This window comes from Enhydra lutris, unplaced genomic scaffold, assembly GCF_002288905.1.
Source record: "Enhydra lutris kenyoni isolate GAN:26980312 unplaced genomic scaffold, ASM228890v2 scaffoldscaffold99, whole genome shotgun sequence".
NCBI classification, from domain to species: domain Eukaryota; kingdom Metazoa; phylum Chordata; class Mammalia; order Carnivora; family Mustelidae; genus Enhydra; species Enhydra lutris.
In genome coordinates, this window is record NW_019154183.1 from 638,859 (window position 1) to 663,973 (window position 25,115).

Sequence of the window (25,115 nt, forward strand, 5' to 3'; positions counted from 1 at the left end):
GTAGTTTATATTTCTCTAGGAATGCATCCATTTCTTCCAGATTGTCAAATTTGTTGGCGTAGAGTTGCTCATAGTACGTTCTTATAATTGTCTGTATTTCTTTGGTGTTCGTTGTGATTTCTCCTCTTTCATTCATGATTTTATTTATTTGGGTCCTCTCGCTTTTCTTTTTGATAAGTCTGGCCAGGGGTTTGTCAATCTTATTAATTCTTTCAAAGAACCAGCTCCTAGTTTCATTGATTTGTTCTATTGTTTTTTTGGTTTCTATTTCATTGATTTCTGCTCTGATCTTTATGATTTCTCTTCTCCTGCTGGGTTTAGGGTTTCTTTCTTGTTCTTTCTCCACCTCCTTTAGGTTTAGGATTAGGTTGTGTACCTGAGACCTTTCTTGTTTCTTGAGAAAGGCTTGTACCGCTATATATTTTCCTCTCAGGACTGCCTTTGCTGTGTCCCATAGATTTTGAACCATTGTGTTTTCATTATCATTTGTTTCCATGCATTTTTTCAATTCTTCTTTAATTTCCTGGTTGACCCATTCATTCTTTAGAAGGATGCTGTTTAGTCTTCATGTATTTGGGTTCTTTCCGAATTTCCTCTTGTGATTGAGTTCTAGCTTCAGAGCATTGTGGTCTGAAACTATGCAGGGAATGATCCCAATCTTTTGATACCGGTTGAGACCTGATTTAGGACCGAGGATGTGATCTATTCTGGAGAATGTTCCATGTGCACTAGAGAAGAATGTGTATTCTGTTGCTTTGGGATGAAATGTTCTGAATATATCTGTGATGTCCATCTGGTCTTTATTTCCTTGTTGCTCTTTTGCTTGAATGATCTGTCCATTTCAGTGAGGGGAGTGTTAAAGTCCCCTACTATTATCGTATGATTGTTGATGTGTTTCTTTGATTTTGTTATTAATTGGTTTATATAGTTGGCTGCTCCCACGTTAGGGGCATAGATATTTAAAATTGTTAGATCTTCTTGTTGGACACATCCTTTGAGTATGATATAGTGTCCTTCCTCATCTCTTATTATAGTCTTTGGCTTAAAATCTAATTGATCTAAGGATTGCCACTCCTGCTTTCTTCTGATGTCCATTAGCATAGTAAATTGTTTTCCACCCCCTCACTTTAAATCTGGAGATGTCTTCGTGTCTAAAATGAGTTTCTTGTAGGCAACATATAGATGGATTTTGTTTTTTTATCCATTCTGATACCCTGTGTCTTTTGATTGGGGCATTTAGCCCATTAACATTCAGGGTTACTATTGAGAGATATGAATTTAGTGCCATTGTATTGCCTGTAAGGTGACTGTTACTGTATATTGTCTCTGTTCCTTTCTGATCTACTACTTTTAGGCTCTCTCTTTGCTTAGAGGACCCCTTTCAATATTTCTGTAGAGCTGGTTTGGTGTTTGCAAATTCTTTCAGTTTTTGTTTGTCCTGGAAGCTTTTTATCTCTCCTTCTATTTTCAATGATAGTCTAGCTGGATATAGTATTCTTGGCTGCATGTTTTTCTCGTTTAGTGCTCTGAATATATCATGCCAGCTCTTTCTGGCCTGCCAGGTCTCTGTGGATAAGTCTGCTGCCAATCTAATATTTTTACCATTGTATGTTACAGACTTCTTTTCCCAGGCTGCTTTCAGGGTTTTCTCTTTGTCACTAAGACTTGTAAATTTTACTATTAGGTGATGGGGTGTGGACCTTTTCTTGTTGATTTTGAGGGGGGTTCTCTGAACCTCCTGGATTTTGATGCTTGTTCCCTTTACCATATTAGGGTAATTCTCTCCAATATACCTTCTCCCCTCTCTCTTCTTCTTCTGGAATTCCAATTATTCTAATGTTGTTTCATCTTATGGTGTCACTTATCTCTCAAATTCTCCCCTCGTGGTCCAATAGCTGTTTGTCCCTCTTTTGCTCAGCTTCTTTATTCTCTGTCATTTGGTCTTCTATATCGCTAATTCTTTCTTCTGCCTCATTTATCCTACCAGTGAGAGCCTCCCTTTTTTATTGCACCTCATTAATAGCTTTTTTTATTTCAACTTGGTGAGATTTTAATTCTTTTATTTCTCCAGAAAGGGCTTTTATATCTCCCAAGAGGGTTTCTCTAATATCTTCCATGCCTTTTTCGAGCCCGGCTAGAACCTTGAGAATCATCATTCTGAACTCTAGATCTGACATATTACCAATGTCTGTATTGATTAGGTCCCTAGCCTTTGGTACTGCCTCTTGTTCTTTTTTTTGTGGTGAATTTTTCCACCTTGTCATTTTGTCCAGATAAGAGTATATGAAGGAGCAAGTAGAATACTAAAAGGGTGGCAACAACCCCAGGAAAATATGCTTTAACCAAATCAGAAGAGATCCCAAATTGTGAGGGGGGAGAAAGGGGATAAAAAGAGGTTCAGAAAGAAAAGAAAAAAAAAACAATTAAAAAAAAGAAAATAAAGAAAAAATATAAAAAAGAAAAAAATATATATATATTAGATAAACTAGTTAAAAAACGTTAAAAAAGAAAAGGGTAAAAGTTTAAAAAAATTAGCAGAAGAAGAAAAAAAAATTGAAAAAGAAAAAAAAATTAAATTAACTACAAGACTAAAGAATCATGGGGAGAAAGTCATAAGTTCCGTGCTTTGCTTTCTCCTCCTTTGGAATTACGCTGCTCTCCTTGGTATTGAAACTGCACTCCTTGGTAGGTGAACTTGGTCCTGGCTGGGCTTCTTGTTGATCTTCTGGGGGAGGGGCCTGTTGTAGTGATTCTCAAGTGTCTTTGCCCCGGGCGGAGTTGCACCGTCCTTACCAGGGGCCGGGCTGAGTAATCCGCTCGGGTTCGCTTTCGGGAGCTTTTGTTCCCTGAGCACTTTCCGTAGAGTCCGGAGGGCGGGAATGAAGATGGCGGCCTCCCGGTCTCCGCCCGGAGGAGCCGAGAGCCTGGGGCCCCACTCCTCAGTGCGCCCTCAGAGAACAGCGCCCAATTACTCCCGTCACCCTGCCTCCGGCCGCGCTCCGAGCTGACGGAGCCTGCGACCGGTTCAAGGTAACCCGAGCTTAGAGCTCACTCCTCGGCTCTTCTCTGTAGCCGGCTTCCCCGTTCTAATACCTGTAAGCTCTGCGACACTCAGACGCCCCCGATCCCTCTGTGACCCTGCGGGACCTGAGGCCACGCTGACCCCGCGCAGGCTTCACCCCAGTTAAGCCTCTGGAGTGATGACCCTCAGTGGAACAGACTTTTAAAAGTCCCGATTTTGTGCTCCGTTGCTCCGCCGCTTGCCGGGAGCCGGCCCCTCCCCCCGCGGTCTATCTTCCCGTCGCTTTGGATTCACTTCTCCACCCGTCCTACCTTTCAGAAAGTGGTTGATTTTCTGTTTCTAGAATTGCTGTTCTTCTTCTCTTCGATCTCCCGTTGTATTTGTGGATGTTTGCAATCTTTAGATAAGCTATCTAGCTGATCTCCCGCTACCTGAAGTAGTCTCAGCCTGCTGCTTCTCTGCCATCTTGACTCCTCCTCCAATAGTATTGATTATATATGTAACAGTATTGATTATATATATAATAGTATTGATTATATGTATGTATATATAATATTCATTATATGTATAATATATATAATAGTATTGATTAAATGTTACAGTAAAAATATTTTGGATATATAGGGTTAAATAAAATATATCACAGAAATTAATTTCACCTGTTTCTTTTTATCTTTTTTGAAATTCTAGCTCCTAGAAAACTTAATATTAGATACGTGGGTTACATTACATTTGCCCTGGACAGCCCTTCTCTAGACCTGAAATTCAAACTGACCATTTAAATCGAACACAGTAGAAAGTGAAACCAATCTATTCCAGACCCTCAAGCCTGCTCACTGTTATTATGGAATAAACATCAGCTGGCACGAGACAGGTTGTGTAACATCAGCTGCTGCTGTCAAGGAAATTGTATGATGAAGGAACTAACTCTAGAATGAATTACTTATGACCTGGGTGACAGGATGACTCTGGTAATTGTCAGTGGTACTCGTGGGTAGCTGCAGCGGGCATGTACGTAGGACTGGGATATAACACCATAAGCTTTCTACTAGGAAAGCACAGTAGCAATTAGGAATGAAAACAACCAGGGATCTGCCAAAATAGTGGATAGTTTGTATGCATTTGGAGTCAGAAATGTTAGCAGTTACACGTTGTGACATACTCAGAACAGGTATTGTAACCACCCAAAGGTGCCAGATATTCTCTTGCATGATCTTAGCTTATGGAATCTTCCTCTTCACCTAGCCCCAAACCTGGAGTCATTTTTGATTCAATCTTTCCTTACTCTCCATAGCCAAGCACTACACCAAACCCTGTTTATTCCACTGACACCCACTTGCCACATCCACATTTCTTTCCTCCTTAAAGAAAACCAGAGGGGGTGTCTGGATGGCTCAGTTGGTTAGTTTCTGACTCTTGATTTTGGCTCCTGTCATGATCTCAGGGTCCTAAGATTAAGGCCCCTATCAGGGCTGGAGCCTGCTAAAGATTCTCTCCCTGCCTTGCCTTCCCTCATGCTCTCTCTCTCTCTCTCTCTCTCTTAAAAAAAAAAAAAAAAGAAAGGAAAGAAAAGAAAAAAGAAGGAAAAAAGAAATGAAAAAAAAAAAAAAAAAAAAAAAAAAAACAAAGGTCCATTTGCTGCCCCCATGGTCCCAAGAGGGAGAGCTCAGGATTAGGCTTGCCTTTATATCATGACAGAGTCATTTACAAAAAACAACATCCTGTTCTTTACAGTTATTCTTCAGTAGAAGTAGCCGGCAGTTAGGAAGGCAAACAGGGGAGATGGAGAGGCCCTAAAGAGACCTTAAGATGTTGGGGGAAAGGGCCTAGGGCTGAACAAACCCAGTTTTCTTTCTTTGCTTTTCTTTTTCCTGTTCCCTCCCCTTGTCCATTTTTGTTGCCTTCTTTTTCTAGTACATATAAGATGTGTGGGTAGGTGAACAGAATTTCATCACTTCACATAGCAGACTACAATTCCTAAGTGATTTTGGATTATCCATTGACTTGCCTTAGAAGAAATGATTCAGAATTACATGTACAGCTGAGCTTTATGTCAATTAAACTGTAAATCTTATTAAACTTTAAAACTTTGAGTAGCCTAGAAATTCTATTCTTAAACTAACTGGCAATTGTCTAAGCATATGTTTTATGTCAGACGCTATATCAGGCTGCTTAATTTTTTTACAGTTTCATTTTTTTAAAGGCCCTACTGATGGAATGTTAGATTGGGCAAATCCTGTTCAGGAACAGAATGTATAGATATATTAAAGTCTTTGTGCTTCTAGAAGCTCTCCTACCTGTGTGTTGATTAAAGGCAAAGAAAATCCTGATGCACAATTTTTTTGGAAAAAAAAAAAAGTGTCTTTGAATTGGTCCTTTGCTATTACAGTTAAGACCATCAAGTTGCCATCTAGTTGTTTCAGTCAGCTCCTTTGCTGTAGTTTGTGCCTTTGTTATTTAAGTCCTAAGTAAATAATATATTAAAGAGACTTGTGAATGCCCCTGATTATCCATGCACTGTACATTTTTTTCCATCAAATTCAAATTATGGAGCGATTATTCAACTAAGTGTGTCTTATACTCTTCATTTTAGAAAAAATTGATCTCCAACTTTCCTGCTGCACAAACCATGCTAGCACATGGCTCTACAGCTGCCATGACCCAACAAGAAGGCAGTTTTGTGTGTCCAAATACTCCCCGTCAGTGAAATCTTATTGCTACATAAGTTTCTTTCCAACCACCTCATTTGGACTAAACCCCAAAGTCGATCAGTCAACAGTACCTTTACTGCCCCATTCTCGTGCATGGTGATGCAATTATCCGCATCTTCTGAGAGCTGGTACAAGGCTTGAGCTGTCGCTCGATGTACATTGGGGTCATTTGATTTCAGGTAACGCACTAATGGAGCCACTGCTTTGTACTCGCCAAAGGCCACTCTGTTTCTCCCCCACATACAGCAGCGTGAAATAGCTTCTGCTAGATGGTGCCTCAGTTTATCATTATTCTGCACAAAGGAAATGGATAGTGGTACATGCATTGCAATGAACGTGTGAGGTCATATTTCTGTGCTAGATGTTTATTACCCAATAAAATGCCAAGAAGTCAAGGGAGAACAGCTAGGAGGCTATGAAATGAGTATTTTGGTGGTCCCTAACTGGGCCAAGGTTCAATCCTGAGTTTTCTTTTTATGACTTCAAATATTTTTAATTTCTTTTTATTGACTACTGAATGTAGTCAATACACTCAAACATGATAAAGTGTCAAGCATTTGTTATTTGCTCAAGGCTTGATTTCCTTTTGAGAAGGTGCTGTGGGGAAAAAAATAGTAAAAAATATTGGACATTCTTAAGGGAGCATTTCATCTGACTGGGATACGTGGATTAACTCTACACCTTCACCCCAGGAATACATCTACATCAGTAATACACCTTGGTTCCCAACAGGGATAAGGCAGTGCAGCAAACAATGACATGTTTGAGTCTCCCATTTTCCTTTCTGTAGCCTTTGTCCAGACTATATCCTTCTTTTTGTATGTAATTAACTCCTATGGGTAGAATATAACTAAATGCGATACAGTTTTCTATTTGTTAATTGTATTGTTCTCTTGATTGAGGCAACAACTTGGTGTCCTTAACTGAATCTGGCAGTTATTCTTGGGAACTCAGTGTCAGACTGGCCCTAAAAAGTCTTCTAAACCAAGCATCCTTCCAGTGACTGAATTTCTGCTCTACGGTTTTCCTGCCAAGCGGTAGCCCAAGCTATGCTCAAATACTTCTGGTCATGGTGAAGTCATTATCTCTCAAGGCTGCTTATTCTATCTGGCATAGCTTTGGATAAATAATACATTGGTTACCAAAGTCTCCCAGCCCAAGAATGCCTTCAATCCAAGCTTGCTAAGCCTGGGGAGGAGTTTTTAACTTCTATAGTTGGCATGAACAGTTATCTTAAGGATAATGATAACGATGGTGGTGATGGAAAAGGATAGTTAACACTTCTATAATAACATTTATATTTGCCACCACTTTATGACTTGCCAGTAACAAATAAGAAACAGCCTCTGTTTTCTAAGGATCTTGCATATTAAATTGTACTGTTAGAATATACTTTCACATTGATGTCAGAGAAATTAAATGAGATGACCAAAATCTCATACCTCATAGGTCATGGATATTAAGCTTGAATCCAGGTCTCTGGACTCTAAGCTTATTGTTTTTACCACTACACCATGATACCTTACGATAAAACACATTTAAAATGAAAGAGTGTGTTACTTACTGTATTTGCTAGTTTGGACAATAAAGGGACAACTCCGTGATCTGTAATTACGGCTAAATTTTCTTGATCTTTTGCTATATTGGTAATAGCAGCACATACACTTGCCAAAACTTCTTTATTATCTGATTTCAGTAAGTTGACAACAAGTTCCAAACCACCAACAAAGGAACGAACCATTTCTCCAGCATCCTAGAGAAAATTAAAAACAAAAGATGTCATCAAAAAGAATTTTATGATCAGCATTTTTTTTAAGCAAAAAGTAACGATAAGGCTGTGAGGTACACCTTTGGCATAAAAAACAAATTCAGTTTATTTATTATATGTGATTTCTATGTATGTATATGTATACATGCACAATTCAGTTTCAACAGGTATTTATTGAACAACTATTATGTGAGAGTTACTATGCTAACTGCTGGGGATATAGAAATTAGTAAAATACAGTTGTCTTATTATTTGTTGTAGTTCTGTTTTATAAAGTCATCACAAAAACTAATTTAGTAAATACTAAACCACTATTTCTAGGGGAAATGCAGCATTAGGTTCCTGTGAGCCTCTGGTCACAAATTTCTCAACTGATCAATATATAACCTTGTTTTATGTGTGTTTTTGCTTAAAGATGTCTTGTCTCAAATAATGTTAATTCATTAACATTGAACTCATAGACACCATACTATAAGTCATGCCTAAAGGGGGTTTATCTAACACACGAACGTAGGAACACTAGAGAGCATTGGGTACTACAGCGGGCGCAATGTCAAACAGTGAAATCACCAACAAAACCCACAAAGATATGAAAAATTGGTTTTAAGTAGACTACGGAGTGGATGCTTGTTAATAATATGAAAGCTAAAACGATAGCGTGTCATCTTTTTCAGCCCCAGCTGAGAACATGCATTTTGGGTGACTCAAATTTTTCATCTCTGTGTGCATGTTCAAGAATGACCACAGAGGTGCTGTGAATATTGATTTGGGGATGACAAAGATTTTAGCAAGTAGGCAAAAATTCCCAAACCAAATACATGAAGAATATGGATTGATTGTGTATACTCTTTTGCAATTATGTTGCTTGCAACCCAGTGGGCAGTGGGGGCATTAAGAAATATGTATAATGGGGACACCTGGGTGGCCCAGTTTGTTAAGTGACAGACTTAGTTTTGGCTCGGGTCATGATCTCAGGGTCATGAGATAAAGCCCTGCATTGTACTCCACACTCCACACTCAGTGGGTAGTCTCTCAAAGTTTCTCTCCCTGTGCTCCTCCTCCCATTCTCTCTCTGAAATAAATAAATAAATCTTAAAAATAAAGAAATACATATAATGAACAGCACTAAGAGGAAAGATTCAAGGATGGCCCCCCAAGAGGATGTTTGTAAACGAAGTCTAAAAAGGTGAGGAGTTACCAGTGTGAAGGGGGTTCAGGGTGGAGGAATCATCATGAAACAGACCTGAGAATGAGAGGAGGGAACTTTTTTCTCCTTTCTTAGTGCAGAGTAGCATAAATAAGAAAGGGAGAATAGGAGAAAATGAGACTTACTGAGATCTTGATGGGTCTTCACTGCATGCCTTAGAAAGTATGGAGTTAATTTTTTTTTAAATTTTTTTTAAAGATTTTATTTATTTATTTGACACAGAGAGATCACAAGTAGACGGAGAAGCAGGCAGAGAGAGAGAGAGAGGGAAGCAGGCTTCTTGCTGAGCAGAGAGCCCGATGTGGGACTCCATCCCAGGACCCTGAGATCATGACCTGAGCCGAAGGCAGCGGCTTAACCCACTGAGCCACCCAGGCGCCCCAGTATGGAGTTAATTTTAAGGGCACAAGAAAGCCACTGAAAAGGTTTAAATGTGGGGGGGGGGTGGAGGGGAAGGGGATTTTATCAATTTTGTATCAACATAGATCTCTCAGAATTGGATTTGAGTTTGGGGCAAAGCCTGGTGCTGGGAACTTGGAGGCTATTTCATGAAGTTCAGATAAGAGGTGGTAGAAGTTTGGAAGGAGGTTACGGTCTAGACCTGGAGGAAAGGGTGTGGATTTGTGTGCGCTGACTGGAGAAGATAAGGACCAGTGACTCAATGACGATTCCCCTGTTTCTGGCTTGACCTAATGGCGCTAATGTTGGAAAGACAGGGTGTTGTTTTGTTTTCTTGGGGTGAGAAAGGATGGTACTTGATATCAGAAACCCAATTTGGATGAAGTGCCTGCAAAACCTTTATGTGGAGACAGCCAGAAGGAAGTCAGCTGGATATATGTGTTTGGAGCTCAGGAAAGGAAACCAGGATGGAGTCATAGATTTGGAAGTCACCAGCATTAAGACTGTAACTGAAGTAATGCATGTGAGAGGTTGCCAGAGCTGCAAGTGTGGGCAGGAAAGGAATTTGTCAGAGGAACCTGAAGACAGATTGTTGCTCAGAAATCCTCACCTCCCCTAATGTATGATGGTGGCTGGTGATGTCCAATTATTTGGCTCCATAGCTTTCTCAAGTAACAAAAATTAATATCTTTTGAATGCTAATTATATCTTGGGCATTTCACATAAATTGTTAGATATTATTTCCATTTTATATTTAAAAAACTGAGGTTTCAAAGATGTTGAACCACATAGACTGTATCCCTCAACGGGCCATGTTATAGTAAACTTAGTGAACTTTATAATCATAAATCTGAACATCTCATCCCCATAACCTCCAAATTCTTCCACTGGTCTCCCCTGCCCTTAGGATAAAATCCAAACTCCACATGATGTTTGTGCCCCTGGCTTCCTTGTCTCAACTTCTATGCCTTGATCCCCCTTCTCTAACCACACACACAAGCCCTAAGACAGGGTCTCCCCACCCCCAACCCTGGAGTTAATAATCAGAATCCCGACACTCATTCTCTGAGAATATGGTTCATTAAGTCTGGGGTAGGGCCTATAATTTTTTTTTTTTTTAATTTAAAAATCTCTCCTGTGATTCTAAACTTCAGCCAGTATTGGGAACATTGCTTATGCATCAGTCCTTCAAGTTCATGTCCTCAAACATGCCACTTGCAGATCTCCATGTCTTTGCATATGGCTTTTTGGTCTGTTTTCCCACTAGTTTGGGACTTTCCATGTGGTCTCAGCTACTGACTAAGGTATGATTCCCTTTAAGGAGCTTTCTTGAACTTTGAGTGTGGGTTGAGCTGTTCTATATTATAGTACTTCCTACTGTCTGCCATAGTTGCTTATTTATTTGCCTTTGACCTAGAACATACGTTCCAGGAGGGCAGGGACACTTTTCTGTCTTGTTTATTGTTGTATGCCCAGTTTCTGTGAAAGTTTCTATGCCAGTTTCTAGAAACGACACTGACTTAATTTGTAAACTCACAGCTACAAAAGGAAGCTTTTGCCAAGGACATACCAAACCAAACCAAACCAAACCAAAGTTCTAGTGAATGGTGAATGATAGACCCCAGGCAGGTTCATCCCAAATATAAGTAGAAAGCATCTTCTCCACAACACGCTTCCTCTCCTACTTGCTATGGGAAGTATGTGAGCAATATTACTGGCCCTTGCTCTCAGTATCACATTTAAATACAATATCTGCTAAGACAAACTTTTATATTCTGATGTATTAATAAAATTATTTTGAAAATATTTGCCATTTTCCCTAAAATCCTACAGTAAAGCTTTTTATATAAAACAAAAGGAATGATACTTTCAATTGTATTCTACATGCCACCTTACTACACTTCTGTACACTAGGATGCAACCAAATCAAAGGATTGAAAGAGTTAATCTATTAACCTTCAGTCAAATAGCCCACATAATTTAGTCCAAACGGCCCTTTTGAAGCACTTAGTGCTTAGCTGCTTAGCGGTAGTTGTTGTAGTACTCTTTCCATGTTGTAGATGAGGAAAATCTTAGAGAAATAAATTAATATGTGACAAGTGAAATGAAAAATGGCAGAGAAGAATCTGAATCCATGTCTGTCTGAGCCCGAAGCCACTCCACAATACTGAAATTACGTGAATCCTGACCACACACTCAGCCCAGGTGAAATAAAATTCATAATCCTAACCATATCCTTGGTCCAGATGCACATGGAAACTCAAAGGAAAAAAAAATGGCTTTTAGAATTTCAGGGAACTTCAAAATGTAGCCCCTGAACTCCACTTTTCAGATGATGTTATTTGTGTCAGTAAGCTGTCAGTTATGGAATTACAAAACAAATTCTTTTTCTCAAGAAAGACTGGAGAAATTGCAGGAAGATGATGGTGGCATATTCTTTGAATCTTCCTAAGAAAACAGAGAAATTAGTGGCAGCAAAATAAAAACACAGAAATGCTAGGTGACAAGTTATCTTTATGGACCCTCAAGTACAAACAGATTGGGACAAACTACCAAAGCTACATGGTCTAAGAAATCAGAAGACTGCAGAGAGAAGGCAGAATGACTTGTGAAGGCTGTAGAACCAGGGAACTCAGTCTGCCATTAGGTGTCCCTGGAAAGTTCTGGAAAGCTCAGGAATAGCACAATGGACTTACCAGGCTCTGATTAATGGATAAGACCAAAATGCCCCCAGGTTTGACAGTGCTGGAGCATTCTATGGTCTGAGTTCTCTGCATTTGCAGTACTACCAACTGAAGGCTCCTTCTGGGTTGAAGCCTCATACCAAAGAGGAACTCCTGGGAGTTGCATCCAAACAGAACAAGGCAAGAACAGTGGGATGAAGGAATGATAGAGTCGAGGTAAAAAGAGAGGACAGGAGCAAAGGAGTCTGAGTCTACTCTCCATCCTTGGGAAAATAACAGAAATGGGATCTTGAGAAGCATGAAATTAGAAATGAAACTCTGGCCCACATCTCCCTCCTAAAACAACATGAGAACTTATTTCACTTAAAAATGAGCAAAAGAAAAAGACCATGGTCAATTTCTATTTAGAATTATTATAAGAAAAAGAATTAGCTGAAAGAAGATCACAGAAGCAATGGAAAGAAAATATCAATTAGAATTATCAAAGCTCATAAGTTAAGTGATTAATCAAGAAAAAAAAAACCCAGTTTTTAAAGGCAGGTGAAACCCATCCACAAAGAATTAGAAATGGAAGAAAAATTCATTTTGAAAATGAAGAGCAAATTAGAAGTACAAAAATGAGCATACATAATGGGTAATATCTTTAAATAGGATATGTGAAGAATCTGAAATGATGGGGAGAAAGCTAACAAAAAAGTCAAAGACTAGGCAGAGAAAATAGCATACATATAGTAAGTTCTTAAGAAGGAAACAAAGCAATATAATAGAGCAAAATTTTAAAGCTATGATTCAAAACTCTCTCCTGAAATAAATAAAACCTGAGAGTATATTTAAAAGTCACCCTATATACCTGGGGAAATAGGCCCAAGAATGTGCTAACATAGAGAAATATTCTAGTACAACTACTGGACATTAATAAAAAAGAAAAAAATTATTTGCTTATCTAGGCAAAAAGACCAAGTTACTTGTCAGGGAAAGGATAAGATATTATCTTAAGCCTTTTCAGCAGCAGCGTTTTTATGCAGAGGGAAAGGGAATAATGTATGTAAGCAACCGCAAGAGAAAATGTGAATCAATGTTCTAGTATCCAGCTCAAATGACCTTCAACTATAAAACTGTTATAAACATGGAAGACTCCAGGGGATGTGTTAACACAGGCCCTTCTGAGAAATCGACTCAAAATTGACTGTCAGCTCTCCAAAGAGACTACAAAGACATCAACAAAAGGATGGCAGATTTCCTAAAATGCCCTTCTGGCTTCATTTCCTTCTGGATGAGGTTTAAATCATTAGCATGATTGAAGTATTTTCCCAGTTTGGCTCAACCTCACCCTCTGGTCATATTTCACATTGTACCCTCTCCCCCTTTTTAAAAAGATTTTATTTATTTATTTGAAAGAGAGAGAATGAGAGAGAGAGGGAGAGCATAGAAGGGGCAGGGTCAGAGGGAGAAGAAGACTCCCTGCCAAGCAGGGAGCCCGATGCGGGACTGGATCCTGGGACTCCAGGATCATGAGCTGAGCTGAAGGCAGTGGCTTAACCAACTGAGCCACCCAGACACCCCCACTGTAATTTTTTATAAACTATATTGCAGCCCCTAGGATTACTGGTATTCCCTAAAGTGCCATGTTGTTGTATATCTTTGGCTACATCATTTTCTTTACCTGGGTGCCCTTCTAAACTCCTAGAAATTCCTACTCAGTCCTGAACTGACTCCTTTTAATAGTAGCTTAAATAACATTTCCTCCATAAAATCCACCTCCCTCCCCTTCTCAGTATAGTTCACTCCCTCCCCTGCACATTCCTATAGATGTTTTTCTCCAAAATTCATTCCCTCATTCTCTCATATTTGCCAAGGCTTGATTTTGTTTGGGTGTCTAACTCTCACACAGAAGCACCTGCAAAAAGTGCTTCTATACCCCAGAGGTAAAACTCGACTGGCTTAAGCCTATCACAGAAGTCTCATTCCCTCTACCATTGTTTGTTTAGTGGTGGGCTAGATATGGCCCAGTGATGGCCAGAGAGTTCTGAGATGATGTCTCCTAGGAATTTTCTAGAAGTTTTAAGGACTAATCACAGGACACACTGATAATGGCAGAGCAGAAAGAGGAAAACAGCCTGGGGTCTTTGATGACATTGTTGAGCTGTTGAATCAACCGGGCCCAAAATCTGCTTTGTCCATTTAAAACCAAAGGCAACCTGTAGCCACATTTTCATTCTATTGTAATTGTTTTCTACTGGGTCCTTTCCCTATGAATTTGTAAGCTCTTCAAGAACAGAGCCGCCTGGTCTTGTTCTTTGACTCTTATTTGGAATATGGTCTGGTGTCTGTTACACAGTAGACTCCAATAAATGTTTGCTGAATTGTGAAAAAGTAAAAGTAATGAGGGGACTATGACTTTAAGATCCTTGGCCACAGTCCCAAGTGCTAAAAAAAAAAAAAAAAAAAAAAGCATTAATTATGTATTAATAATGTAACTATGTAAAAGAAATATAAATGGGTAAGGCCAATTCAACCCCATAGTCTAGTGACTTCCTGGTTGTCTCACTGCTTTATCAGTAGAGACAGTGAGTCACAGCACTGGGGACGTACTGGGAGAAGTAACAAAAGTGATCACATCTGCTTCTGCTCCAAGAACTTCCTAAGGTGCATGGTATGAGATAGAGGAAGCCAAAGTCGCAATGAGATCATGGGCATGGCTCACCGAGGTCTTGTAATGTTTACAATCTGGGACAGTGAAATGTTAGACTCAAGCCCACGGTTCCTGCCAAAGTTTGTTTATTTGTTTGGAAGGTGAGACATCTCTTTCTCTCTCTCTCTCTCTCTCTCTCTTTTAACTTTTTAGATTTAAAGATTCTAAACACATGACATCTTGCCTCACATAGTTTCTATGGAAAGGGAGACAGTATATTTGAGGATGGAAAAAGTAATTATTCTGCCAAAACTGTCTTTCACTAATGCTAAACGACTGGGCAAATTCAACACATTTTCCACCTTCTCACATATCTTAAAAACTAGTCTTTGCCAATTTGCCATTGGTACGATACTGGTTGTGCACAATTCAAATTTTCATCTTTAATGCAAAAACCCCAGATAGAATAATAATAGTAATAATAATGACAACAGTCTAGCGTTTTACGGTTTACAAAGGCCTTCCACATAGGTATCTCTTCAGAACCTCACACCTCTGCCTTTGGGAAGCATGAAATCCCCATTTTACAGATGGGAAGGGTCAAGGTTTATGAATAATTAATAACAACACTAAAAATTAACCTTATGTTGCCCGATTTCTCATTTTCGCTCTATACTGTGTGCTTAGACTTGGAAGTGCCAACAATTCTATTTACCAGGTTAGACCTAGTTTATAAACAGAAGACTCTTCACAATTTAGAGAGCTAATAATTCCAAAGAGATGAAGCTATTTTGCCAACGACAGTTCATGAGACAAACAAAAACAGTAACTGAGAGAGAGAATATGCAGCACCTTTATACTGTTATTCAAGTAAAGCTGGAATGGGTGAATAAGTAGGAAAATGTGTCACATTCAAATTAACCAAAATCAAGTCAAATACACAAAATGGGACCAAAAATGTAAAGTAACAAAATACTTTTGGTTAAAATTCAACTAATAGGAAAATATTAAGGCCTTATTTACAGATTGATGAATAAAACAGAAAATTGGATGTTTTGGCATAGAGCAATTAAACTAATGGGTATGAAATTCCTTCTTTTGCCTCCAGCGAAAAGAACTGACAGTTTTCTGATGAGGTGAGATATACATAATGCAACTTTAAAGCACATACAAGGCAAGCGTAACATGACTTAAGAACAAAAATTTTTAACCAGAAGGGCTATAAAAACACTGTTTTGTGCCATACAGAGACCATACAATGCATAATACAGTATTTGAAAAAGATTTAAATTTAGCACATTGCATATAAAAAATTCCAAAAATGCTACATTCACATTGGAATAGCATGTCAGAGAAACCAAAACTGAACTGGCAAATCTTATCCTAAAAGTATATTTGTTCTATCAAATGCTTTTAAAATTCTAAATACAACATATATACAGAAGAATAGACTGTTTGTCTGGTTCTATCACAGTAAGATCCTTGTTCTGTTTCTAGGAGTAAAGTCCCACAGCTTAAAACAAATTACTGATTTAGAACTATCTTATATTTTCAAATGTAGTTCTTCAAAAATCAGAGTTAGGATATCATTTATTACCTTTTTCATTCTGAACTGAAGGAAAAGTAAATTAATTTCAGGTAAAATAAATGAATCAGTACTCATAGTGTAGACTTACATAGGTGAAAATGCATTGTACTTTGAGGGTAGCTTTATCAAATTAAATCACAAAAAATAAAGAGAATAGATGTAATGGTTCTGATTTTCTTTACTTCTCTAGCCCAATTTAAGATAATTTTCTTAGGCATCATAGAGAACTGTGATTTTTCCATTTTACTATGTCTTGTGTTGATACCGTTTTAGATACAATATTCTGTTAATGGGGAGGTCTAAATAGTGAGAAACTATTGTGTACCCAGAGGTTTAGAGAGTTAATTAAATGACATTCTTAACCAATGATGTCTTTTTTTTTTTTTAAAGAATTTATTTTTTTGACAGAGAAAACAGCGAGAGAAGGAGCACAAGCAGGGTGAGTGGAAGAGGGAGAAGAATGCTGCCCACCGAGTAGGGAGCCCAATGTGGGGCTCGATCCCAGGACCCTGGGATCATGACCTGAGGAAGAAGGCTGATGCTTAATGACAGAACCACCCAGTTGCCCCACCAATGCTGTCTTTGAAAAAAACGTATAAATAGTACAAGGAGCTGAACAAATGTAAGTCATTTTATTATGAAATAGCTATTACATAGATCTGCGTGTGCCTATATCTATGCATATATGTATATATATTGAATTTTTTTTTGAATTGTTGGTCTACTCTTTTCATCTCATGGGTACAAGTCTATGATTCATCAGTCTTACACAATTCACAGCGCTCACTACTGCACATACTTTCCCAATCAATGTCCATGATCCAGCCACCCTATCCCTCTTACCCACCTTCACTCCAGCAACCCTCATTTTGTTTCCTGACATTAAAAGTCTCTTATGATTTGTCTCCCTCTCTGGTTTTGTCTTGTTTCATTTTCCCCTCCCTTCCCCTATGATCCTCTGTCTTGTCTCTCCAATTCCTCGTACAGTGAGGTCATACTATAGTTGTCTTTTTCTGACTGACTTATTTCATTCAGCGTAATATCCTCTAGTTCCATACACATCATTGCAAATGACAAAATTTCATTTTTTGATGATGGCATAATACTGATTAGCTATTGTGAACATTGCTTTTATAAACATTGGATGCATGCACCCCTTCAGTTCACTACATTTGTATCTTTGGGGTGAATACCCAGCAATTGCTGGGTCATAGGTAGTAATATTTTCGACTTTTTGAGGAATTTCCATACTGTTTTCCAGAGTGTCTGCACCAGCTTGCATTCCCAACAACAGTGTAGGAGGGTTGCCATTTCTCTACATCCTGGAAAACAGCTGTCATTTCCACAATTGTTAATTTTAGATCTTCTGATTGGTGTGAGGTGGTATCTCACTGTGGTTTTGATTTGTATTTCCCTGATGCTGAGTGATGTTGAGCACTTTGTCACCTATCTGTTTGCCATTTGGATGACTTCTTTGCAGAAATGTCTGTTCATGTCTTCTGCCCATTTCCTGATTGGATTATTTGTTCTTTGGGTGTTGAGATTGATAAGTTCTTTATAGATTTTGGATATTAGCCCTTTATCTGATATGTCGTTTGCAAATATCTTCTCCCATTCTGTCAGTTGTCTTTTGGTTTTGTTGACTGTTTCCTTAGCTGTGCAAAAGCTTTTGATCTTGATGAAGTCCCAGTAGTTCATTTTTGCCCTTGCTCCCCTTGCCTTTGGTGGTATTTCTAGGAAGAAGTTACTGAGGCTGAGGTTGAAGAGTTTGCTGCCTATGTTGTCCTCAAGGATTTTGACAAATTCCTGTCTCACATTGAGGTCTTTCATCCATTTTGAGTCTATTTTTGTGTGTGGTGTAAGGAAATGATCCAGTTTCATTATTCTGCATGAGGCTGTCCAATTTTTCCAACACCATTTGTTGAAGAGACTTTTTTCTATTGCATATTCTTCCCTGCTTTGTTGAAGACTAGTTGACCACAGAGTTGAGGGTCCATTTCTGGGCTCTCTATTCTGTTCCATTGATCTGCATATCTGTTTTTGTGGCAATACCATACTGTCTTGATGATTACAGCTTTGTAGTAGAGCTTGGAGTCCGGAACAGCGATGCCACAAGCTTTGGTTTTCTTTTTCAACATTCTTCTAACCATTCGGGGTCTTTTCTGGTTCCAAACAAATTTTAGGATTATGTGTTCCATTCCTTTGAAAAAAGTTGATGGTGTTTTGATAGGGATTGCAATAAGTGTATAGATTGCTCTATGTAGCATAAACATTTTCACAATATTGATTCTTCCAATGGAATGTTTTTCCATTTCTTTGTATCTTCCTCAGTTTCCTTCATGAGTATTCTACAGTTTTCTGTGTACAGATTCTTTGCCTCTTTGGTTAGGCTTATTGCTAGGTATCTTATTGTTTGGGGTGCAATTTAAATGGGATCAACTCCTTAATTTCTCTTTCTTCTCTCTTGCTCTTGGTGTATAGAAATGCAACCGCTTTCTGTGCATTGATTTTATATCCTGACATTTTAATGAATTCCTGTATGAGTTCTAGCAGTTTTGGAGTGGAGTCTTTTGGGTTTTCCACATAAAGTATCATATCATCTGCAAAGAGTGAGAGTTTGTCTTCTTTGCTGATTCAGATGCCTTTTATTTCTTTTTGTTGTCTGATTGCTGAGGCTAGGACTTCTAGTACTATGTTGAATAGCAGTGGTGAGAGTGGCCATCCCTGCCTTAAGGGAAAAGCTATCAGTTTTTCTGATATTTGCTGTGGGTTTTTCATAGATGGCTTTTATGATATTGAGGTATGTATGCTTTAACCCTACACTCTGAAGAATTTTGATCAAGAAAGAATGCTGTACTTTGTCAGATGTTTTTTCTGCATCTATTCAGAGTATCATATGGTTCTTATTCTTTCTTTTATTAATATATATCATATTGATTGATTTGTGGACATTGAACCAGGAAAGAATCCCACTTGGTCATGGTGAATAATTCTTTTAATATACTGTTGGATCCTATTGGCTAGTATTTTGGTGAAAATTTTTGCATCCATGTTCATCAGGGATATTGGTATATAATTCTTCTTTTTGATGGCATCTTTGTCTGGTTTTGGGATCAAGGTAATGCTGGCCTCATAAAATGAGTTTGGAAGTTTTCCTTCCATTTCTATTTTTTGAAACAGTTTCACAAGAATAGATATTAATTCTTCTTTAAATGTTTGGTAGAATTCCCCTGGGAAGCCATCTGGTTCTGGGTTCTTGTTTGTTGGAAGATTTTTGATGACTGCTTCGATCTCCTTACTAGTTATGGGTCTGTTCAGGTATTCTATTTCTTCCTGGTTCAGTTTTGGTAGTTTATATATCTCTGGGAATGTATCCATTTCTTCCAGATTGTCAAATTTGCTGGTGTATAGTTGCTCATAATATGTTCTTATAATTGTTTGTATTTCTTTGCTATTGGTTATGATCTCTCCTCTTTCATTCATGATTTTATTAATTTGGGTCCTTTCTCTTTTCTTTTTGATAACTCTGGCCAGGGCTTTATCAATCTTATTAAGCATTTTAAAGAAGCTGCTCCTGGTGTCTTTGATCTGTTCTACTGTTCTTTTGGTTTCTAGTTCATTGGTTTCTGCTCTGATCTTTATTATTTCTCTTCTCCTGCTGGGTTTAGGCTTTCTTTGCTGTCCTTTCTCCAGCTCCTGTAGGTGTAGGTTCAGGTTGTATACTTGAGACCTTTCTTGTTTCTTGAGAAAGGCTTGTATTGCTATATACTTTCCTCTCAGGACCACCTTTGCTGCATCCCAAAGATTTTGTACAATTGTATTTTCATTTTCGTATGTTTCTATGATTTTTAAAAATTCATTAATTTCCTGGTTGACCCACTCATTCCTTAGTAGGATTCTTTTTAGCCTCCATGTATTTGAGTTCTTTCTAACTTTCCTCTTTCTAACAAAACCTCTTTCAAGGTATTGTGGTCTGAAAACATGCAGGGGATGATCCCAATCTTTTGGTGCCAGTTGAGATATAATTTGTGACCCAGGATGTGATTTGTTCTGGCGAATGTTCAATGTGCACTAGAGAAGAATGTGTATCTGTTGCTTTGGGATGGAATGTTCTGAATATATCTGTGAAGTTCATCTGGTCCAGTATGTCATTTAAAGCCTTTATTTCCTCGTTGATATTTTGCTTAAATGATCTGTCCATTTCAGTAAAGGGTTTGTTAAAGTCCCCTACTATTATTGTTTATTGTTGATGTGTTTGATTTTGTTATTAATTGGTTTATATAGTGGGCTGCTCCCATGTTAGGGGCATAGATATTTACAATTGTTAGATCTTCTTGTTGTACAGACACTTTAAGTGTGATATACAGTCCCTCCACATCTCTTATTATAGTCTTTGGCTTAAAATTCAATTTGTCTGATATAGGGATTGCCACCCTAGCTTTCCTTTGATGTCCATTAGCATGGTAAATTGTTTTCCACCCCCTTACTCTAAATCTGGAGGTGTCTTTGGGTCTAAAATGAGTTTCTTGTAGACAGCATATTGGTGGGTCTTGTTTTTTCAACCATTCTGATACCCTGTGTGTTTTGATTGGGGAATTTTGCTCATTTACGCTCAGGGTAACTATTGAAAGATAGGAATTTAGTGCCATTGTATTGTCTATATAAGGTGACTGTTACTGTATCTTATCTCTCTTCCTTTCCAGTCTGTGTTACTTTTAGGTTCTCTCTTTGCTTAGAGGACCCTTTTCAATATTTCCTGTAGGGCTGGTTTGGTATTTGCAAGTTCTTTTAGTTTTTGTTTGTCCTGGAAGTTTTTTGTTTTTGTTTTTTTAATCTCTCCTTCCATTTTTCATGACAGCCTAGCTGGATATAGTATTCTTGGCTCCATATTTTTCTTGTGTAGTGCTCTGAATATATCATGCCAGTTCTTTCTGGCTTGCCAGGTCTCTGTGGAATAGGTCTGCTGCCAGTCTAATGTTTCTACTGTTATAGGTTACAGATCTTTTGTCTCAGGCTGCTTTCAGGATTTTCTTTTTGTCTCTGAGACTTATAAGTTTTTAACTCTTAGATGTTGGGGTATTGACCTATTCTTATTGATATTGAGGGGGATTCTCTGTGCCTCCTGGATTTTGATGCCTGTTTCCTTCCCCAAATTAGGGAAGTTCTTTGGTATAATTTGCTTCAATATACCTTCTGCCCCCCTCTCTTTCTTTTTCTTCTGGGATCCCAATTATTCTAATACTGTTTTGTCTTATGGTGTCACTTATGTCTCGAATTCTCCCCCTCATAATCTAGTAGTTGTTTATCTTTTTCTTAACTTCTTTATTCTCCATCATTTGGTCTTCTGTATCACAAATTCTGTCTTCTGTCTCATTTATCCTAACAGTCAGAGCCTCCATTTTTTATTGCACCTCATTAATAGCTTTTTTCATTTTGACTTGGTTGTATTTTAGTTCTTTTATTACTCCAGAAAGGGATTCTCTAGTACCTTCCATGCTTTTTTCACAAAAAAAGCAGTATCTTTATAATCATCATTGTGAACTCTAGTTCTGACATCTTATTAATATCCATATTAATTAGGTCCCTGGCAGTCAGTACTGCCTCTTGTTCTTTTTTTTAGGTGGGTTTCTCCATTTTGTTATTTTGTCCAGAAAAGAATAGAAGAATGAGAGAACAAAATGCTAAAAGGGTAACAATGACCCCAGAAAAATATACACTACACAAATCAGAAGAGACCTGAAACTGGGGAGGGTGGCTGTGGGAGAAAGGAAAAAAAAGAAAGAAAGAAAGATGATCAGGATGGTGAAGAGAACAGAGCCACACACTGGAGTTTGGGTATATTTTGGTCTTTTAGAAGAAACTGCCTCCCAAAAACTTAAAGAAAAACTTAGATATATATATAAAAATAAGGGTAAATATGAAGGGATGGAATATGACTGTAATGATAAAAAATTAAAAAGATTTTAAAGGAGGAATTGGTAAATTGGTTGATAAAACAAAGAAAGAAAACAGAAAGGGAGAATGTGATCTGGCAGGAGTCTAGAAAAAAGCCATACACTAGATTTAAGATATTTTGGTCTGTTAGAAGAAACCGTACCCCAAAATTTTGAGAGAAAGAAAGAAATATATGTGTGTATATATATACATACATATATATATCTATGTTTGTATGTATATATGTATGTATGTGTATATATATATACATATATATGTATGTGTATATACATACATATATATGGTTAAATACAATGAAGGGATAGAGTATGACTGTAAAAATGAAAACTTAAAAAAGATTTTAGGAAAGGAATTTATAAGATGTTGGTTAAAATAGGAAAGAAGAAACATTCAAGAAAAAAATTAGAAAAAGAAAACATAAAAAATTAAAAGAATTAACTCTGAAAGACTAAAGAATCATGGGGGAAACGTCATGAATTTTATGTGCTGTATTCCCATAGTGCTGAAGTTTTGCAGTTCTCATTGATCCGTAAACTTGGTCTTGGGTGGATGTTCTTGCTGATCTTCTGGGGGAGGGGCCTGTTGCAGTGATTCTCAAATGTCTTTGCCCCAGGCGGAGTTGGACTACCCTTGCCAAGGGCCAGGCCAAGTAATCTTCTCGGGTATGTTCTCAGTAGCTTTTGTTCCCTGAAAGCTTTCCATACATCTTTGGAGGATGAGAATGAAAATGGCAGCCTCCCAATCCTTGGCCCTGGAGGAGCCAAGAGCTTGGGGGCCCCCTTGTTTAGTGCACCCTCAGAGAGAAGCAGCCAATCCCTGTCTCCCTCATGTCCAGCCGCACTCCATGCTCACCTTGCCCATGACCGAGCATTTCTCTCTCTGGCACACGATCCCATTTTGAATCTCGAAACCCAGCAGATTGCTGCAGCATTCTCCCACACTGCTCCTCCCGGTCGAGGAAGGGGGGGTTTCCCCGGATCTGTGGGGTCCCTGCTCGAAGAGTAGTGGCCCCATAGTGCTACAGATCTCAGTTTATAGCAACCCTGAGCTGAGAGCCCAGTCCTCAGCTAGGTTTTGCAGCTAGCTTCCCCACTCTGATACTTGGGAACTCTGCCACACTCAGGCACCCCCAGTCTTTCTGAGACCGTACTGTCCCAGCGAGGGCTCCACCTCCTACTTGGCCACTAGAGCGACATCCATCCATGAAGCAGACTTCTAAAAGTTTCAATTTTGTGCTCCACTGCTCTGACACTTGCTGGTAGCTTGCTGACAGAGGCTCCCCCCCACCATGGTCTGTCTTTCCAAATGTCACCTCTGATTCACTTCTCCACATGCCCTACCTTCCAGAAAGTGGTTGCTTTTCTGTTCATAGAATTGCTGCTCTTCTTTTCTTTGATCTCCTTTTGAGTTTGTAGGTGTCCAGAATGGTTTGATAACTCTCTAGCTAAATTCCTGGGACTAGACAAAATTTAGGTCTCCTACTCCTCTGCCATCTTGCTCCTCCCCCTACTTAATTTTTTAATATTAAATATATTGGGAACTTTTTCTCACTTGTACTCAATAACACACAGATTAAAATGAGTAAAGCAGTTTCAGGTCAAGATCTAGTCAGATGCCTCCAAAGAGCAAGTTGTGTGGACCAGCCTAAGAACACTTGAGACCATAATCTTGACAGAAAAAAAAGTCTAACTATATGAAATACTGTACTCTAAAAAACCTAACAGTCTTCCATTTATGGAGAGCCTGTTTTCTAAAAGTTTACTTGTTGGGTCTATTACATCACATTTTTCTCTAAATATGGTTAATATCTCAGTTTGACAAATAAGAATCCATTTAACTCATAATGAACCTGAAATATAACATACTAACTATAACCAATCCTCATTTTCATGCATGTTCTAATATTTGAAGCCAGATATCTTGTCTCTCTCATCTTCTGTAATGTGTATTTTTAACCAATTTTCACGTGAAATTCTTAGGTCTCCCCTCTCTGTTATCAAAGTTTCTCTTAAAACACACCCAGAGTTTAACACAATTCCAGATGTGGTGTGACTAGAGCAGAGCACATTGGAATTCTTATCTTTCATGAAGTAGACACATTACTTCTGCTAGTGTGGCCAACCACATGCACTATTGCAGGAATTACATTACCCTATTTGTTCACATTAAGCTTTGAAGTCAGCCCAAATACCTATATCTTTTCTAAGTGAATTATTTTGCAGCCAGTACTCCCACATCCTGCATTTATGGGATTTCCAGCTTCCTTTTATTGCATAAATTGGATTGAACAATTTTCATATAAAATAGATAAGATTTTAGATGTAAATTTCACTTTGTAAAAGGGAATTTCTATGTAAAACTTAGAGAAACTAAGCAAACCACCTGGCTATTTTGAGGTAACTAGTTTATCTAAGCATTCTTACGTTAAAAAAAATTCCTTAGGGAGATATAAAATATAGTTTTTGAGGCAGTAGTTCTCACACTGTGTTATACATTAGGATTCCAAAGGAAATTTTTAACTTTCTCTAAGCTCAGTTGGACCTCATACCAATTAAATCAAAATTATCGTGGTGGGGATCCAGCATCCATACATAGCTCTAGGTGGCCCCAGTATACACCAAAGTTTGAGAACCACTGGTTTAAAAGTTTAAGTCATATTGTGAGAATACCTGGGGGCACATTCCAGTTTCATCATTGTTAGCTATAAGACTTTAAGCAAGCTATGTAACTTTGCTAAGCTTCTCTTTCATCATCTCTGAAATGGAGCTAATATTATTTCTCTTTTGACGGTTGTTAAAGGATACATATAAAACATATAACAAGGGGCGCCTGGGTGGCTCAGTGGGTTAAGCCTCTGCCTTCGGCTCAGGTCATGATCCCAGGTTCTGGGTTCAAGCCCCACATCGGGCTTTCTGCTCAGCAGGGAGCCTGCTTCCTCCTCTCTCTCTGCCTGCCTCTCTGCCTACCTGTGATTTCTCTCTGTCAAATAAATAAATAAATAATCTAAAAAAAAAAACATATAACAAGGTGCTTGGGATATTATAATAGCTGTTCCTACTGTTATATTTTCTAATATTTTGAAAATGCATATGTTACCAATAGTTTGCACAACAAAATATCAAATTAAGGAATAACCACTTGGAATTTAT

General features: G+C 38.3%; 1 protein-coding gene across 3 annotated transcripts in view; it reads right to left on the minus strand.

Annotated features, from left to right (window-relative positions):
• Positions 1-25,115, minus strand: part of LOC111139314 (armadillo repeat containing 4) — a 196,827-nt gene that overhangs the window by 57,699 nt on the left and 114,013 nt on the right. For all 3 annotated transcript variants that reach the window (XM_022491574.1, XM_022491573.1, XM_022491575.1), the window contains 2 exons: positions 7,298-7,486; positions 5,805-6,026 (listed from right to left, as the gene is read on the minus strand). In XM_022491574.1, the coding sequence (XP_022347282.1) occupies positions 5,805-6,026; positions 7,298-7,486 (411 nt within the window). The remainder of the gene's footprint in view (positions 1-5,804; positions 6,027-7,297; positions 7,487-25,115) is intronic.